This window comes from Pelophylax lessonae (assembly GCF_965119305.1).
Source record: "Pelophylax lessonae genome assembly, chromosome: 2".
NCBI classification, from domain to species: domain Eukaryota; kingdom Metazoa; phylum Chordata; class Amphibia; order Anura; family Ranidae; genus Pelophylax; species Pelophylax lessonae.
In genome coordinates, this window is record NC_138769.1 from 274,953,474 (window position 1) to 274,973,873 (window position 20,400).

The 20,400-nt window shown below is 43.2% G+C and overlaps 1 protein-coding gene across 1 annotated transcript in view; it reads right to left on the reverse strand.

Annotated features, from left to right (window-relative positions):
- Nucleotides 1-20,400, reverse strand: part of CTSE (cathepsin E) — a 277,214-nt gene that overhangs the window by 176,099 nt on the left and 80,715 nt on the right. The window contains exon 4 of the mRNA XM_082245811.1: nucleotides 4,456-4,574. Within this exon, the coding sequence (XP_082101937.1) occupies nucleotides 4,456-4,574 (119 nt within the window). The remainder of the gene's footprint in view (nucleotides 1-4,455; nucleotides 4,575-20,400) is intronic.

Genomic DNA, 20,400 nt, shown 5'->3' on the forward strand with positions numbered 1-20,400 from the left:
CAGGAGCCTCATCACTTCCTGTCTTTGATGCTCAGAGTATACTTGCACTGCTGCAGCCATCTTTGAAATGGCAAACACCCACAAAAAAAAGAGAAAAGAGGTGAAAAGCATATGAAAAGCAAAAGGGAAAACACTGTCACTTACGTCAAAGCTTGTTTAACCGGTTGCCGACCGCCGCACGACTATATACTGCGGCGGTCAGCCCCGGCCAGGCAGAGTGACGTATCGATACGTCACTCGCCTGTCACTGACTTGCGAGCCTATTGCGGGCGGGCGCGCGCCCGCCGAGGCGCGCGCCCGCCGCGGCTCGTTCACAGACAAGTCAGTGCGTGTGACCGGCGGACTCGATGTCCGCCAGTCACACTACGATCGCTCCTGTGAAGGGAGAAAGACAGAGCGGCTTGTGTAAACAAGCTGCCTGTCAGTTCTCCCTGTGTAAAAGTGAAGATCTGACCGTTCTACTATGTAGAACTGTTGATCTTTGCTTTTACACCAATAGCAATGTCCCTGCACAGTTAGAATCACGCCCCTAGGACACACTTAACCCCTCCCTGTCCAATAAAGTTAACCCCTTCCCTGCCAGTGTCATTTTTGCAGTAACAGTGCATATGTATAGCACTGATTACTGCAGTAATGTCACTGGTACCCCCAAAAGTGTCAAAAATGTCAGTCAAGGGTCCGATCTGTCCGCCGCAATGTCGCAGTACCGAAAAAGAAATCGCAGATCGCCGCCATTACGCGTTAAAAAAAAAACACCAAAAATGACAAAAATCTTTCCCTTTGTTAGTAAACGCGATAACTTTTGCGCAAACCAATCAAAATACGCTTTTTGCGATTTTTTTTACCAAACATAGGTAGCATAAAACAAATTGGCCGAAAAATGTTAAAAAATTTTGATTTTTACATTTTTTTGGGGGGAATTTCATATAAAAAAATGTGAAAAATATTGTTATTTTTGCAAAATTTACGCTCTTTTTTTGTTTATAGCGCGTGATCAAAAAATCGCACAGGTGATCAAATACCACCAAAAGAAAGCTCTGTTTGTGGGAAAAAAAGGACGTCAAATTTGTTTAGGTACAGCGTCGCACGACCGCGCAATTGTCCGTTAAAGTCACGCAGTAAAAAATCGCAAAAAAACCCCTGGTCCTTTAGCAGCCAAATCCTCCGGGGCTTAAGTGGTTAAAGCTATATTAGACAGGCCTGCTCCACCAGAATGGGGCTCCAACCATATAGCTTGTGTAGAGGCTGTACAGGAAGGATTTCCACCCAGGATAGGCTGAACTATGCCCCCAAACCACTAGAATGGGGCTCCAACCATATAGCTCATTTAGAGACTGTACAGGACTTCCACCCAGGAAATGCTAAACCTGGCTGGGGTGACAAACGTTGAGGGATACCTCGCAACTCCAGCCCTGATCAGGTGAGGACAAAGAGGAGAATGCTGCGAGTCGGGTCTGTCTTTGATTTATAGTTAACCAGTCCTATCAGGTTATGGGGGCGGAGCCACAACCCAAGTGTATGCTGCCATGATGCGCCGGGAAATCTATTTGTCCTGCCCAAAGAAGGGGCAAGCTCATGCAGACTTATTTTAAACATCTAGTTAAAAAAAAAAGTAAAGTACAATTTAATAACTTAATTAGAAATAAGCATTTTTTCATCATATGCTTATTAGAGATGTACCGAACTGTTCGCCGGCGGACAGTTCCCGGCGAACTTCACATGTTCGCGTTCGCCTCGGCGGGCGAACATATGCGATGTTCGGTCCTCCTCCTATACATCATCATTGAGGCAAACTTTGACCCTGAACCTCACAGTCAGCAGACACATTCCAGGCCAATCAGCATACCCTCCCTCCCAGACCCTCCCACCTCCTATAAATAAGCAAGGGCAGCATCCATCTTAGATCATTTCTGAAGCAGTGTGTTAGTGAGAGCAGGGAGAGTGCTGCTGCTGCTGCTGCTGTTAATAGCTAGGGACAGTTGTTAGTCAGTGTTCCCGGTCTTGTTAGTCAGTGTTCTTGGTACACTCCTGCTGTAAGGACAGCACCCCAAAAAAGCCCTTCCTAGGGCTGGTATTTGAGGTTTTTTTTTGGATATATATATATATATATATATATATATATATCTGTTGTCCCCAAAAAGCCCTGTTTAGGGCTGGTATTTGTGTAATTTTTTATTGTTCTGTGATATATATATATATATATATATATATATATATATATATATATATTGTCCCCAAAAGCCCTTTTTAGGGCTGGTATTTGAGTATTTTATATATATATATATATATATATATATATATATATATATATATATATATATATATATTGTGCACTGCAGTTGCCTTCCCGCTGTGTGTGAGAGGCCACAGACCCACCACAGACTGTATTGTGTGCACACCACACTCATTTCGGGTGGCACAGGCACAGTACCTTGCATTTTAAAAAATAATAATTTTTTCCTCTGTCATAATTGCAGTGAATGCTGTGTCAGGTCCACAGAGTGTACTGTACCCACTGCAGTGCCCACCACTGATATGTATACTGTGGCACAGCATCTTGTTGCAAATTGAAAAAAAAAATATTTTTTATTATTGCAGTTGCCTGGGCTGCCAGTGACTGTCAGGTCCACAGAGTGTACTGTGCCCACTGCAGTGCCACTGCCCACCCACCACTGATATATACGGTGGCAGGCATGACATTTTTTGGATTAGTGTCTGGGGGGGTCTAAAAAGCGTACCTGTGAAGTTTCAGCTCTGTAGCATGTCCAGAACCAGAAAAAAAAGATCATATAGGTGTAAAAGGGGTTCCCACCATCCCTGCTTTACTGAAAAATTATCTTTTTTTCTGGTTCTGGACATGCTACAGAGCTGAAACTTCACAGGTACACTTTTTAGACCCCCCAAACACTAAATCACACACAAAAAAAAAAAGTTCTTAAAAATTGTCATTTTTGATAGAGAGCCAATTATTGAAAAAAAACAAAAAACAAAAAAAAACAAAAACAAAAAAAATGTCTTTGGATTTATTGTCTGGGGGTCTAAAAAGTGTACCTGTGAAGTTTCAGCTCTGTAACATGTCCAGAACCAGAAAAAAAATAGAATTAGGGTTAGGGCTAGGGTCAGGATTAGGGTTATTTTTAGTGCTTAGGGTTAGAGGGTTAGAGGGGTAGGGGTAGGGCTACTAACTCTAACCCTAAGTATCTCACCGTAACCCCAACCCTATCCCCTAACACTAAACCTAACCCTAAACCTCTAACCATAACACTCTAACCTTAACCCTAACCCTCTAAGCCTAGCCATAAAAATAACCCTAACCCTAGCCCTAACCCTAATTCGCAATTTTTTTCTGGTTCCGGACATGCTACAGAGCTTAAACTTCACAGGTACACTTTTTAGACCCCCCAGACGCTAAATCCAAAGAAATGTTTATTTTTTTTATTTTTTTTTTTATTTTTCCAATAATTGGCTCTCTATCAAAAAATGACAATTTTTAAGAACTTTTGTGTGATTCAGTGTCTGGGGGTCTAAAAAGTGTAGAATTAGGGTTAGGGCTAGGGTTAGGGTTAGGGCTAGGGTTAGGGTTATTTTTAGTGCTTAGGGTTAGACGGTTAGGGTTAGAGGCGTAGGGGTAGGGTTACTAACTCTAACCCTAAGTATCTCACCGTAACCCTAACCCTAGCCCCTAACACTAAACCTAACCCTAACCCTTAAAGCCCAGTTCCTGTCCCATTTTGGTCGGTTCTGGTCTGTTTGCGGTTGTTTGCGGTGCGTTAAACGGGGAGTTTGGTCTGTCACTGTGAAGCGGGCGTAACCCTTACACTACCTGATCGATACAACATCATACCTGATCGTATACACACACTGGATGTTTTAAAGCACGTTATTTCAAACAATTTAGGAATGTTAGGTGATTTATTACCTTTATGGATTAAAACCCGACTATGCGTCAACTACGTAATTTTCCATGGGAGTTTTGCCATGGATCCCCCTCCGGCATGCCATAGTCCAGGTGTTAGTCCCCTTGAAACAACTTTTCCATCATTATTGTGGCCAGAAAGAGTCCCCGTGGGTTTTAAAATTCGCCTGCCTATTGAAGTCTATGGCGGTTCGCCCGGTTCGCCGGTTCGCGAACATTTGCCGATGTTCGCGTTCGCCGTTCGCAAACATTAAATTTTATGTTCGTGACATCACTAATGCTTATCTGAACTGCTCAGGTTTACCTTATGAAGGTAAACTGTTACAGTGTACATTGAAGTGACTGGCATTTGAGTTCTTTTTCACTAGTTTTTTCAACACTAGAGGTTATTTTGTAGACATTTCAGGAAACCGTAGAAGAAATTGTGTATCTAGAATCTCTAAAGAACTGGTCAGGATATTTCACTAAACTGTAATGGGTAATTCTCAAGGAACATGTGACTTTTGTTTCTCACAGTATTTATTATGGATTACACTTACAGTAACTTGATCAATTCCTAGTATGCCTGTTAAATTGCCAGTCCCATACTGAATAAAGAATGGTTCACCATTGGAAACATAGGTGGTAGATTCACTCGGTCGGTACCTGTTGTGTTTCACTGCATAAAACAGAAAAAAAGGTTAATAGTTGCATTATGATTATTATATTAATGTTAGTTACATCCCAACATACATATCTTTCTAGACACCTCTAATTTTCATGTATAGAAATAAACACAGAATAAAAATTGCTCAGTGTCAGGAACTACAGTGGAATAAAAAGAAAAAATAAGAAAGACAGGCCCGGAGCAAAAAAAAAAAAAATAGGCGTAGGGCCTCATGAGGGGGTGGACAGGGGACACGGAAATGGAGGGGTTAATGGTGGGGCTGTGGCTGGTGGAAAAAGGGGGCCATTGGCTAGCAGTAAGGTGGGGTGGGGTCAATGGACTGGTAATACTGGGAGGGGGCTCGGAATCTACAGCAGAGCCGCGTGGGGACCGTTGGAAGGAAGAAGAATCCCCGCCCTCCCGCCCTTGAGCTTCAGGATGCGGAACATGGAGCTGGAAGCTGCTTGTGGGCATGTGGGTTGTAGAGTGTTTGGTGCTGGCGGTTGGGGGTCTTTGGAGGCGTTAACAGATTTTGGTCAGTGCATAGGGTGACCCATCCAAGGTATGGAGCCCTGTAGTGGATCCCGGTTAGTAGGGGATTAACCGGGAAGTGCTAAAGAAGTGGTATCAGGGGTGAAGTGTGTTTGTTCCCGTGCTGGTGTTTTGCGGCTGGGGACCGTTGGATTTTTGGATACTGATACCGTTTTTGAATTGGAATTTTTGGTGCCTCCCAAGACCAACAACCCCTTTTTCTTGATATGATACTGGAGTATTTATGGTTCATGTTTAAAATGTTTATTTTGGTATTGTGTTTTTGTTAATAAAATGGCCTACCAGGCCACATTTTCTCCAAGTCGGTTGTCAGCAGTATTTTGTTTAGAATTAAGAGAAAGGGGTGAGTACACGTAAGATCAAGAGTGGGCATCGGTTATACCCCAATCATGCTACTGCTTATTATTAATAATAATACTGCTTGCTAATCAGTTTCCAATTAGTAATGGAAAAATGGTAGCTGGTTTCTGCAGAGATTGGAGATACCAGAGATCTACTGGAAGCTAGGAGGCATGTATCAGAGTTTGGGGGAATTGGGAGCTAATATAGACATATATTGGATACTGAAAGAATTAGGAATGACAGAAGCATGTTTGCAGGCGGATATGATCATTGGAAGTGAAAGCATATATTGGAGGTGAGATTTGACCAAATAGGAAAAACCTGGATGCATGTGTGACACACCTAACCAGGACAGAGGCTTTTAGAGGGGACTGCAGGATAGCCTCTTGCCTACTAACTATGGGCCCTGGCTTTTTTTTAGGGGGCACTTTTCCTGGAGGACCTTTGGAGTGGTTATGTTTCAGATTCGGGTCCATGTCTCCCTGTAACACACAGACTCAGGGAACCTAGGATCTGGATACAGATTTGGGGCCTCTGTGCCCAAAACAGCGATGACTGCTTCTACTACCCCTCCTAGACTCAGAGACTCTAAGCAGAAGATCAGATGCTGTTATGTTTAACCACTTAAGGACCGGAAGGTTTTACCCCCTTAAATGACCAGGCCATTTTTTGCGATATGGCACTGCATTACTTTAACTGACAGTTGCACGGTCGTGCACTGCTGTACCCAAATAAAATTGATGTCCTTTTTTCCCACAAATCGAGTTTTCTTTTTGTGGTATTTGATCACCTCTACGGTTTTTATTTTTTGTGCTATAAACAAAAAAAGAGCGACCATTCTGAAAAAAACAAAACAAAAACAAAAAAAACAATATTTTTTACTTTCTGCTATAAAACATTACCAATAAAAAAATAAAAATAAAAAAAATCGATTTTTTTCATCAATTTAGGCCAATATGTAATCTGCTACATTTTTTTTGGTAAAAAAAATCCCAATAATTATATATTAATTGGTTTTCGCAAAATGTATTACCTCTACAATCTAGGGGAAAGATTTGTAATTTTTTTTACTAGTAATGGCGGTGATCAGCAATTTTTAGCTGGACTGCGACATTGTGGTGGACAGAGCAGACATCTAACTGACACTTTTGAGGGATCCAGTGACACTACTACAGTAATCAGTGCTCAAAATTTGCACTGTTACTGTATAATGATACTGGCAGGGAAAGGGCTAACACCAGGGGTGATCAAAGGGTTAAATGTGTGCCTAGGGGGTGCTTTCTAACTGTGTTGGGGATTTACTCACTGGATTTACACAGAACTCTGTGTTCCTAAATAGGAGGAACACAGAATCCCTGTGTTCATCACTGACAGAGCAGCGGTCTGCCACGTTTACATCAACAGACCAACGTTCTGTTTTCGTGCGGAGCGATCGTGGGTGTGCGCTGATTGGCCCCCCTGTAACCAATCAGTGCGTGTGTGCCCCCACTATCTGCTACATGAAGCAACGTACCTGTACTTTGCTTCGCTTAACAGAGCTGACCTGCCGCTGTATAACTATATTGGCTGGTCGGCAAGTTCCCATTGTTAAAGAGGTTGTAAACCTCTGATTTTTAAATTTTTTTTTAAAACGTACACCTGAAAGAAAAACACATAATGAGCTAGTATGCATCGCATACTAGCTCATTATGAAACACTTACCTAAGATCGAAGCCCCCGCAGTGCCGACCGCTTACCTGTCCATGGGCGACATGTTCTGTCGCACTTCTTCCGGGTTTGTGGCATCCGGCCATCTGATTGGCTGGAGCCGCGATGACGTCATTCCCGCGCATGCGCGCGGGAGCCGACGGTAGCGGCACGGGGCTCTGAAGGAATGGCACAAGCGGTCGTTCCTTCAGAGCGCATGCGCCAGTGATGTCACTGGCTGCATGCAAAGTAAATATCTCCTAAACGGTTTATAGGTTTATGTTTATGTTAAATGATTTACTGTTTAATTAGATCACTATTAGCTGTTAATTGGATTGCTGTTCGAAGTTTGCATTGTTCATGTGGTGACTGCCCTATTTTTGAAGTGTATAAAAACCTGTATTTCAGTTCAATAAACAGTAATTCTTTTGGTTTTACCTCAACATCTTGTATGTGTATGATGATTAGCTCTTTATCTGCTGGAAGGGTTTGGAGGGCAGGAAGCACTGTATAGCGGAAGCACCCAGGCGGAATGCCATGTGGCCCGTCACATTTGGTGGCAGTGTTGGATACTTCCTGCAGTTTGGGACATCCAAACCACCACTGGGGACAATAACCGGGGGGGGGGGGGGGCTTGTGCACATGCTGCATGGACGTTTGAGCTGAGAGCTCTCTGTACCCGGCCGACCTAATACCCAGTGTATGAGAAGCACAGCGGTTACCGGCATTCTTACCCGCTCAGACCAGCTTGCCGAACACTCGGGGAAGATGTCCAGCTGAAAGAGAAAGGACGATCGGGGCCTCAAGAAGCTAAGAAGCTCACGCCCTTCTTCTTTAACCACTTGCCTACAGTGCACTTTCACCCCCTTCATGCCCAGACCGATTTTCAGCTTTCAGCACTCTCACATTTTGAATGACAATTACTCAGTCATGCAACACTGTACCCATACAAAAATTGTGTCCTTTTTTTCACACAAATAGAGCTTTCTTTTGATGGTATTTGATCAATACTGGGTTTTTTATTTTTTGTGCTATAAATAAAAAATACTGAAAATATCGTGAAAAAACGCATTTTTCTTTGTTTCTGTCATAAAATTTTGCAAATTAGTAATTTTTCTTCACAAATTTTGACCAAAATTTATACTGCTACTTATCTTTGGTAAAAATAACCCAAGTAAGTGTATATTATTTGGTCTTTGTGAAAGTTATAGAGTCCACAAGCTATGGTGCGAATCATTGAAAATTGATCACACTTGATCACACCTGATGTACTGAAGGCCTATCTCATTTCTTGAGACACTAAAAAGTCATGAAAGTACAAATACCCCCCAAATTACCCCTTTTTGGAAAGTAGACATTCCAAGGTATTTAATAAGGGGCATGGTGAGTTTTTTGAAGTTGTAATTTTTTCCCACAATGCTTTGCAAAATGAAGATTTCTTTTTTTTTTTTTTTACAAATTGCCGTATTAACAGGTTATTTCTCTCACACAGCACATGTATACTTGCAACTACACCCCAAAACACATTCTACTACTCCTCCTGAGTATGGCGATACCACATGTGTGAGACTTTTTCACAGCCTGGCCACATACAGAGGCCTAACATCCAAGTAGCAGCGTCCGGCATTCTAGGAGCACAAATTACACATATAATTTGCACTTTTGAAGGCCCTGGAGCACCAGGACAATGGAAACCCCCATAAAATGACCCCATTTTGGAAAGCAAACAGCCCAACGTATAATTTTTGAGGTATAATGAGTCTTTTGAACATGTCATTTTTTTCCACAAGTTTTTGGAAAATGTGGAAAGAAAATGAAAACACATTTTTTTACACAAAGCTGTCCATTTATGCAATATTTCTAACACATAGCATGTACATAGCAAAAATTGCACCCCAAAATACATTCTGCTATTCCTCCTGAGTATGGCGATACCACATGTGTAACACTTTTTTCACAGCCTGGCCACATACATAGGCCTAACATCCAAGTAGCGCTTTACACAAAGTTGTCCATTTATCCACTTTAAGACTGGGCCTATTTTTGACACTTGGTGTTTACAAGCTTAAATCATTTTTTTTGCTAGAAAACTACTTGGAACCCCCAAACATTATATTTTTTTTTAGCAGAGACCCTAGAGAATAAAATGGAGATTGTTGCAATATTTTTTATCACACCATATTTGCGCAGCAGTCTTCCAAATGCAATTTTTTTCCATAATGTGAAAGATAATGTTACGCCGAGTAATTAGATACCCAACATGTCATGCTTCAAAATTGCGCATGCTCACAGAATGGCGCCAAACATTGGTACTTAAAAATCCCCATAGGCAACATTTTAAAAATTTCTGCAGGTTACTAGCTTAGAGTTACAGAGGAGGTCTAGGGCTCAAATTATTGCTCTCGCTCTAACGATCGTAGCGATATCTCACATGTATGGTTTGAACACCGTTTACATATGTGGGCGGGACTTGCGTATGCGTTTGCTTCTGCGTGCGAGCTAACGGGGACAGGGCGCTTTAATTTTTTTTTTTTCCTATTTATTTTATTTATTATTTTTTTATTTTTACACAGTTTAAAAAAAAATGTTTTGATCATTTTTATTCCTATTACAAGGAATGTAAACTTCCCTTGTAATAGAAATAGGCATGACAGGTCCTCTTTATTGTGAGATCTGGGGTCAAAAAGACCTCAGACCTCACAACTACACTAAAAAAGAAAAAAAAAAAATTGTTGAAAGAGGAAAAAAAAAAAGAAAAAAAAAAAATTGTTGAAAGAGGAAAAAAAAAAAGAAAAAAAAAGCGACCTCAGACCTCACAACTACACTAAAAAAGAAAAAAAAAAAATTGTTGAAAGAGGAAAAAAAAAAAGAAAAAAAAAGCGGCCCTTTAAACCGGTTGCTAGGCAACGTCTTTTGACGTAGCTCCGGTCCTCCAAGACCATAGAGTCGAGTGAGGGCCATCTTGCCCTCACTCGACTTCCTGTCTCTGAGGATCCGGGACCGGATAGTTTTCCCCGCTGCCGGCGGGTCCGGTAAGCTGGGAAAACGTCTGGGACGCGGCAGGAGGGGGGGGGCACCTCTTCCCCTGCACCGTAAGGGTAATTCCGCGGTGAATCCGCCACTGGGACCACCCTTATCTGAAAGCCGACCTCCCGCCGTTTCAAAAAATACCGGGGTTATGGGGGCTATCTGCTGCCATAACCCCAGTATTTAGCTTTTAATGGCTGACGCATATAGTCGTTAGGCGGTCAGTAAGCGATTGCATGTATATGGCAAACAGGTGACGATGACTGATGGGGTGACAGGTGACTGATGGGGTGACAGGCGACAATGACTGATGGGGTGACAGGTGACGATGATTGATGGGGTGACGGGTGACGATGATTGATGAGGTGACAGGTGATGATGATTGATGAGGTGACAGGTGACGATGATTGATGAGGTGACAAGTGACGATTCTGCCCGCGATCGCTGCGCTCACATGTGAACGTTATGGGTGTCAATTTCTGGGCACTGATGAGGTGACTGTTGGGTGACAGGTGACATTGGGGGGGGGCTGAGGACTGTGTGGGGACATTTATTTCTGTGCTTTTACTTTGTGACAGGTACACAGAGCAGTAACTCACTATTTCTAGCTCTGCTCTCCTCATACTGGAAACTGTATGAGGGGAGAAGAGCTAGTAACAGTGAGTTACTGCTCTTTGTTTACATTTTGTGATCGGCTGTGAATGGATTCACAGCCGATCACATAGTAAACAGTCACTGTCAGTGACTGTTTACTACCGCCGGTGACAGCTGTGTTCCTACGGAACACAGTGCCACCGACATGACCGCCCTGCGCGCTCCCGATCGCGCATGCGCGGTCATCTTGTGGGCGCCTTCATTGTGATCGGCTGTGTCATTGGAACACAGCCGATCACGTGGGAAACAGCCACGCCCATTGGCTGTTTCCCCCCTGCCGGTGACGGGGGGTGTCCCGGGGACACCCCGACACCGGCAGTGCAGGGCGGCGCGCACGCGATCATATGACGGCGGCCCAGGATAATGATCGCTCCGCTCCGCCGTCATATGACGGCGGGCGGGCGGCAAGCGGTTAAACAGCCCCCTCAGCCTGAGGGAATCCAAGATGGTGCAGACACGCTGTCTGACCGCGGGAGCCGAGCGGCCTACACAGATCTCCCTGATGCAATCCCCTCGCCTGAAGACTCCACATCGTTACCTCCTATGCCGGATTCCTCTCCAGCGACCCCGGTCTCATGTAGTCCTGCGAAGACTCGAATGCGACTGGACCCAGCAGAACCTTCTGACCCTGCAGTGAGTACCTCCTTTGCCTCTATGCACTCCATGTCTGCTCTTCAATCCTCTATTGCTGCATTCCCTACTACTGGCCAGCCTGTCCTGGACACCACATTGAAAAATATTCTGATTACATTCCAGTCATCTCTTATGGCTAACCTCACCACCATTATGCATACGTTTTCTTGTGAAATGAAACATATGGGCAATAGGGTGTCCCGCATAGAACACAGTATGGATGAATGTACTGAAACAGTGAATGAGCTTGTAGATGCATATCATGAACAAAAGGAGGACACTGAATGGATCAAATACAAATTGGCTGATATTGAAGATCTTTCACGCCGCAACAACATAAAATTGCGAGGCATCCCTGAAACGGTTCAACCTAATGAACTGTTGCAACATGCATCTAATTTGTTCACTACGCTGGTGCCTGATTTGATCCCTATAGAACTAACTATAGACAGAATTCATAGGATTCCTAAACCTCGCCACTTAGAAGACTCAGTCCCTAGGGATGTGCTTCTTCGCATGCATTCTATCGAGACAAGAAGTATTCTCATGCTCGGTGCCTAGTGTCAGCGGCCATCATCCCTAGTCAGTGTATACAAAAAGAATTCCCCTTGTGGTATGGGACTATAAATGCCGCTGAACACTGTATATTACATAAAATAGTCTTTATTGGTGCAAATAGAACAAATCATGAAAAACACAACGTTAAGAAAGGACACAATTACACATACAGGGCATTAAAAATGCATGCATTTGACAGACCGAATACCGAACCAAGATGGGGACGCTCAGGTACATAGGGCAATCATGGAACCGGAACCGACCCTACGCGTTTCGGGCATGGAATCAGCCCTTCCTCAGGGGTCACCCAGAGTTCCAGATAGAGCACCTAGTGTATCTAGAAAAGTAAAGCGATTTATTATATTGTAAAGCAAATATCTATATAGCTGCATATCGCCTAGTATAGCTAGGAAAACAAAATGCTTCGATGTGCTTTAAAACAGACGTTTGTACAATTGTATATTCACAAGCCGACAGTTGTATACTCTGTCTTCTAATATAAGCTCTATGTTAATCAACCTACCCTTTGTGTCCAACCAATGGATTGGATCGGTCTGTCGGATAAAAAATGGTATTGCTACCATGTGGAGGGATGCCCAGGTTTCCCAAAGCCCGTACAGGGCAAAGAACTCCGTGAGAGTATCGAAAGTATAGTAGCAGTAGCTGCCCGGAGGGACCAGCAGGGCACCACGATGACCAGTCAATAATGGCTCAGCATGGACCGCTCACATATAGAAGAGTATAATCATTTGTGATACCTAATGCAAAAAATATGAAGATACAGGAGACAAGGGTTGAAATGACCAGGGGTAATAATTCTCTGTAAATTGGTCACTGGCCCCTTTAAAAACATGAAGACATTTACCTTGAGTATATGAAGTGAATGCGACCGCAGAGGGTCAAATTAAGTAAATATGGTACGAGTCTTATGTTGGCGTAGTCAAAATTGTGATAGTGGTCTGAAAAATATTAAGGGGAGTATGGAGGCTATTACAACCCCATTTAGTTGCAAAAAGTGCAAATGAAAAAGGAAGGGGTGTGGTAAGAACCAAAATCCCAGATTCGTGCAGAGAGACCGAGGAATCCATGCAAAACGCACAATAGTGCGGGCTAGTGAAAATGCAGAGAAGGTGCATGAAATTTAGTATGAATACATATATCATGCACAGGGCAGGGGGCATGGACGCACAGATGCCTAAGTTAATCCATAGTATGCAGCATGATAGTGTGCTATATTGTCACACTAGTATGACTTCCAGATAATAAAAGAAAGAGAGCTCAAACTGTCCACAGTGATGTGTGCCATAGAGACATGACCAGAGCATCGTGGACAATATAGGATTACATTTCCGGCAGTGTGCATACATGACCCCATGCAAGTAAAGCGTGCCACATACCTATGTGATAGTGAAAAGATAGCCATAAAAAAATGAAAATGTGAGAAAGAGGTGTGTGGAGCGAATACAGGAAAGAGTTTATGTGGTAAATGAGAAAATCCATAATAAATAGTAATGGAAGACATAAGGCAAATAGTGCGAGTTGTAGGCATGCAAAAATATATTAAGAAACATAGTAGTGAGAGGCAGAGTTAGTAATAAAGTAACATGCAACAAGGAAGGTTCTATAACTTACTGTCCCTGGGTGTTCATGGGCTTGGCATCCTCTGCGGATAGCCATAAGCCCAGACTGTTTAAAAGGCATCGTATGACGCCGGCGCCTGCGCAGTAGAGACGTGTGACGTCAATGCGGGCGGTCCTGAGAGCCAATCCGGTCATCCGCCTGGAGAGCAAGGGCCCCGCCCATCCCGGAAGGAGAAGCCAGGTCCGCGCTCCACGGGCACCGACGCGGGAAACCAGCTACTCAGGAAGAGAGCTGGAGTAAGTGGGGAGCCAGCACGGCGGGCGCCCCCTACCCGTGCCGGGGGAGCCTGCAACCATCAAGGGCAGCAAAAGAAAAGCCAGCGAGATGATGGTGAGCGAAGGGGAATGAGCAAAGAAGGAGAGTGTGAAAAAAGAGAAGTGTGGGATGTGGAAAAAGAAAAAATAGAAAAGAAAAAAGGAGGAAAAAAGGAAAAAGAAAGGGGTAATAGAAGAAAAAAAGAAATAGGTGAGCAGGGAAAGAAAAACCCAGAGGAATGGAATGTATAAAGCAAATATGACAAAAAATTGTAAAGAGTTGTATGAAGGAGAAAGCAAATCTGACTCCATTAACCCCTACTAGGTAAAAATGAAGAAAGGGGGGGGGGGAAAGGACAAAATATATATATATACACTTGTCCATCGCAGTGGCACAGTATTGGTCTCTCAATTGCATGTTACAACCAATATACATCGTATGAACAAAGCTTATATGATAATAACTCGGGCCGCATTACCACACCATATGCTAGCCAGAAGGATCCATTAAACCATCGTAGATAGAATTATAAAAAACTCTGCATAAAATCAAATCAGAACATGTCAGATCATCCACAAAAAATATGGCATATTATGTAAATATATTTGTAATGCATGTAAAATACATGACAGAAAATTCGAGTGGGCCTATATCACCCAATATGAAATACACGATACAGGTATCTTGATAGTGTCAGGCTATCTAATATAGAGTCCTGAACACGAGTATTGTATCATAGACCTAGACTTTGACCCCATAGGGTTACGTGATACTATTCAACCCCACCCCGAATCATCTACATGGGTAGTCTGTTTAAGATTTGATGATAAAAATGGGTGATGAAGGAAATGGGAATGGTTAATAGGGAGTTTATAGTTATTCATCTTACACGGCAGTGAAGACACAGCCTATTTAAGAGGGGATGGTGTACTTGCTCTTAGTTGGAGACATAATCGTGATCATTGTTCCCAGCCACCTCAGGAGAAACCCTCCAGAAATGGTCTGAAACTGATCACGTCGTTCAGGCCCGGGGCTGTGGTGGCATTTAAGTCCAGGATCCAACGGGTTTCCCGCTGTAGAAGGGTCTTGTTCCAGTCCCCACCGCGGGGACTGGGGTGGACCCTATCCAGAGCGAGAAACTTTGGAGCCGGAGGAATACCTGTGTGCATGTCTCGTACATGTCTACCGAGTGGTAGATCTGGATCTCTGGACTCGTATACTCAATATGTGTCGGTAAATACGTTTATGGAAGGGCAATTGGGTTTTCCCTACGTAGTAGGACCCACATGGACAGGAGAGCAAATACACCACCCCTGCCGTTTTGCAATTAACAAAATGGTGTGCCTTAAATGTCTTTCCATTAGGGAGACGAATGTTAGGGTCTCTATTAATGTACTGGCAATAATTGCACCCTCCACATGTAAATGTTCCGAATCTTTTACAGGGGTCTTTACGGTATTTGCCAACAAATTCACTCCGTGTGAGATAATCTTTCAAAGCTTTGGTTCTGCGATACGTAATAGCCGGTCTCTGTGTAATATGTGGGCTGATATTAGGGTCACAACTCAACATATGCCAGTATTTTTGGATCGCTTTAAGTACCTGTTGATGCTGTTCCGAATATTGCATTATGATGCGAGGAAGATTCGCATCCACAATGCCTGATTTGTTTTTTTTCTTGTTTTTAAACAGCAGTTCTTGTCGCGTAAATGAGTTTGCTCTGTTAAACGCTTTTTTGAGGCAAGTTTTAGAGTAACCTCTTTTGCGTAGGCGTGCCCTCAGGTTATTGGCCTCGATTTTGAATTGTGTGTCATTTGAGCAATTTCTGCGAATGCGAAGGTACTGGCTGAAGGGTATAGATCTGACGAGTGGTGCCGGGTGTGAACTGGACGCATGCAAGATAGTGTTCGCGGATGTGGGCTTGCGGTATAGGGTAGTTTGTAAGTTTCCTAAACCGTCCTTCTTAATGGTAATATCAAGGAAGTTAATTGAGTGTGAGTCATAGTTCATAGTAAACTTCAAATTGAAGTTGTTGTTATTCATATGAGTAACCCCCTCAATGAGTTCCTCAGTCGAGCCGCTCCAGATAACTAAAATGTCATCAATGTAGCGGTACCAGGTTAGGATGTGCCTGGTCCAACCTGTAGATGAATCCTCAGATAACAACTGGCGTTCCCACTCCCCCAGGTACAGGTTGGCATACGATGGGGCACACGAGGTCCCCATCGCAACCCCCTGCACCTGGAGGTAGTGGGATCCATCAAATGAAAAAATATTGTTGGTGAGTATAAATCTGAGGCCCTGTATGAGAAACCCATTGAGGTCACTTTGATGTCTGTCAAATTGGGACAATGTTTTTTGGATTACCTGGATGCCCTGTTGGTGTGGTATCGAACTGTAGAGTGCTTCCACATCGATAGCCACCAACAGGGCATCCGATGGAATCAATGTCGACTCCAAAACCTGGAGTAAATGAATCGTGTCCCTAACATATGAGGGTAGACTCTGTACAAAAGGACGTAGTTTTGAATCTATGAACTTACTTAGATTCTCTGATATGCTCCCACATCCGGACACTATCGGGCGCCCTGGGGGTTTGGAAGGATGTTTATGGACCTTCGGTAAGCTGTAAAAGGTGGGGACCACCGAAAATTTTGTCCGTAAAAAATCCCATGTTGGCTTATCTATGATATTGTAGAGATAAGCATGGTCCAACATGGTGTAAAACTCCAAGTTGGACCTATCAATGGCCCCTTTTGAGATAGGCCTATACCACTCCCTGTTTTTGAGGATACGAAGACACATGTCCCTGTATTGGGAGTTACTAAGTATGACTATGTTCCCGCCCTTAACTGATGGATTGATCGTGAGATCATGTTGCTCAATTAAAGATTTTAGAGCCTTTTTCTCAAAATCGAGGCCAATAACCTGAGGGCACGCCTACGCAAAAGAGGTTACTCTAAAACTTGCCTCAAAAAAGCGTTTAACAGAGCAAACTCATTTACGCGACAAGAACTGCTGTTTAAAAACAAGAAAAAAAACAAATCAGGCATTGTGGATGCGAATCTTCCTCGCATCATAATGCAATATTCGCAACAGCATCAACAGGTACTTAAAGCGATCCAAAAATACTGGCATATGTTGAGTTGTGACCCTAATATCAGCCCACATATTACACAGAGACCGGCTATTACGTATCGCAGAACCAAAGCTTTGAAAGATTATCTCACACGGAGTGAATTTGTTGGCAAATACCGTAAAGACCCCTGTAAAAGATTCGGAACATTTACATGTGGAGGGTGCAATTATTGCCAGTACATATATAGAGACCCTAACATTCGTCTCCCTAATGGAAAGACATTTAAGGCACACCATTTTGTTAATTGCAAAACGGCAGGTGTGGTGTATTTGCTCTCCTGTCCATGTGGGTCCTACTACGTAGGGAAAACCCAATTGCCCTTCCATAAACGTATTTACCGACACGTATTGAGTATATAAAAACGAGATCCAGATCTACCACTCGGTAGACATGTACGAGACATGCACACAGGTATTCCTCCGGTTCCAAAGTTTCTCGCTCTGGATAGGGTCCACCCCAGTCCCTGCGGTGGGGACTGGAACAAGACCCTTCTACAGCGGGAAACCCGTTGGATCCTGGACTTAAATGCCACCACAGCCCCGGGCCTGAACGACGTGATCAGTTTCAGACCATTTCTGGAGGGTTTCTCCTCAGGTGGCTGGGAACAATGATCACGATTATGTCTCCAACTAAGAGCAAGTACACCATCCCCTCTTAAATAGGCTGTGTCTTCACTGCCGTGTAAGATGAGTAACTATAAACTCCCTATTAACCATTCCCATTTCCTTCATTACCCATTTTTATCATCAAATCTTAAACAGACTACCCATGTAGATGATTTGGGGTGGGGTTGAATAGTATCACGTAACCCTATGGGGTCAAAGTCTAGGTCTATGATACAATACTCGTGTTCAGGACTCTATATTAGATAGCCTGACACTATCAGGATACCTGTATCGTGTATTTCATCTTGGGTGATATAGGCCCACTCGAATTTTCTGTCATGTATTTTACATGCATTACAAATATATTTACATAATATGCCATATTTTTTGTGGATGATCTGACATGTTCTGATTTGATTCAATGCAGAGTTTTTTATAATTCTATCTACGATGGTTTAATGGATCCTTCTGGCTAGCATATGGTGTGGTAATGCGGCCCGAGTTATTATCATATAAGCTTTGTTCATACGATGTATATTGGTTGTAACATGCAATTGAGAGACCAATACTGTGCCACTGCGATGGACAAGTGTATATATATATATTTTGTCCTTTTTTTTTTTTTTTCCCCCTTTCTTCATTTTTACCTAGTAGGGGTTAATGGAGTCAGATTTGCTTTCTCCTTCATACAACTCTTTACAATTTTTTGTCATATTTGCTTTATACATTCCATTCCTCTGGGTTTTTCTTTCCCTGCTCACCTATTTCTTTTTTTTCTTCTATTACCCCTTTCTTTTTCCTTTTTTCCTCCTTTTTTCTTTTCTTCTTTTTTCTTTTTCCACATCCCACACTTCTCTTTTTTCACACTCTCCTTCTTTGCTCATTCCCCTTCGCTCACCAGCGTCTCGCTGGCTTTTCTTTTGCTGCCCTTGATGGTTGCAGGCTCCCCCGGCGCGGGTAGGGGGCGCCCGCCGTGCTGGCTCCCCACTTACTCCAGCTCTCTTCCTGAGTAGCTGGTTTCCCGCGTCGGTGCCCGTGGAGCGCGGACCTGGCCTCTCCTTCCGGGATGGGCGGGGCCCGCGCTCTCCAGGCGGATGACCGGATTGGCTCTCAGGACCGCCCGCATTGACGTCACACGTCTCTACTGCGCAGGCGCCGGCGTCATACGATGCCTTTTAAACAGTCTGGGCTTATGGCTATCTGCAGAGGATGCCAAGCCCATGAACACCCAGGGACAGTAAGTTATAGAACCTTCCTTGTTGCATGTTACTTTATTACTAACTCTGCCTCTCACTACTATGTTTCTTAATATATTTTTGCATGCCTACAACTCGCACTATTTGCCTTATGTCTTCCATTACTATTTATTATGGATTTTCTCATTTACCACATAAACTCTTTCCTGTATTCGCTCCACACACCTCTTTCTCACATTTTCATTTTTTTATGGCTATCTTTTCACTATCACATAGGTATGTGGCACGCTTTACTTGCATGGGGTCATGTATGCACACTGCCGGAAATGTAATCCTATATTGTCCACGATGCTCTGGTCATGTCTCTATGGCACACATCACTGTGGACAGTTTGAGCTCTCTTTCTTTTATTATCTGGAAGTCATACTAGTGTGACAATATAGCACACTATCATGCTGCATACTATGGATTAACTTAGGCATCTGTGCGTCCATGCCCCCTGCCCTGTGCATGATATATGTATTCATACTAAATTTCATGCACCTTCTCTGCATTTTCACTAGCCCGCACTATTGTGCGTTTTGCATGGATTCCTCGGTCTCTCTGCACGAATCTGGGATTTTGGTTCTTACCACACCCCTTCCTTTTTCATTTGCACTTTTTGCAACTAAATGGGGTTGTAATAGCCTCCATACTCCCCTTAATATTTTTCAGACCACTATCACAATTTTGACTACGCCAACATAAGACTCGTACCATATTTACTTCATTTGACCCTCTGCGGTCGCATTCACTTCATATACTCAAGGTAAATGTCTTCATGTTTTTAAAGGGGCCAGTGACCAATTTACAGGGAATTATTACCCCTGGTCATTTCAACCCTTGTCTCCTGTATCTTCATATTTTTTGCATTAGGTATCACAAATGATTATACTCTTCAATATGTGAGCGGTCCATGCTGAGCCATTATTGACTGGTCATCGTGGTGCCCTGCTGGTCCTTCCGGGCAGCTACTGCTACTATACTTTCGATACTCTCACGGAGTTCTTTGCCCTGTACAGGCTTTGGGAAACTTGGGCATCCCTCCACACGGTAGCAATACCGTTTTTTATCCGACAGACCGATCCAATCCATTGGTTGGACACAAAGGGTAGGTTGATTAACATAGAGCTTATATTAGAAGACAGAGTATACAACTGTCGGCTTGTGAATATACAATTGTACAAACGTCTGTTTTAAAGCACATCGAAGCATTTTGTTTTCCTAGATATACTAGGCGATATGCAGCTATATAGATATTTGCTTTACAATATATTAAATCGCTTTACTATTCTAGATACACTAGGTGCTCTATCTGGAACTCTGGGTGACCCCTGAGGAAGGGCTGATTCCATGCCCGCGTAGGGTCGGTTCCGGTTCCATGATTGCCCTATGTAACTGAGCGTCCCCATCTTGGTTCGGTATTCGGTCTGTCAAATGCATGCATTTTTAATGCCCTGTATGTGTAATTGTGTCCTTTCTTAACATTGTGTTTTTCATGATTTGTTCTA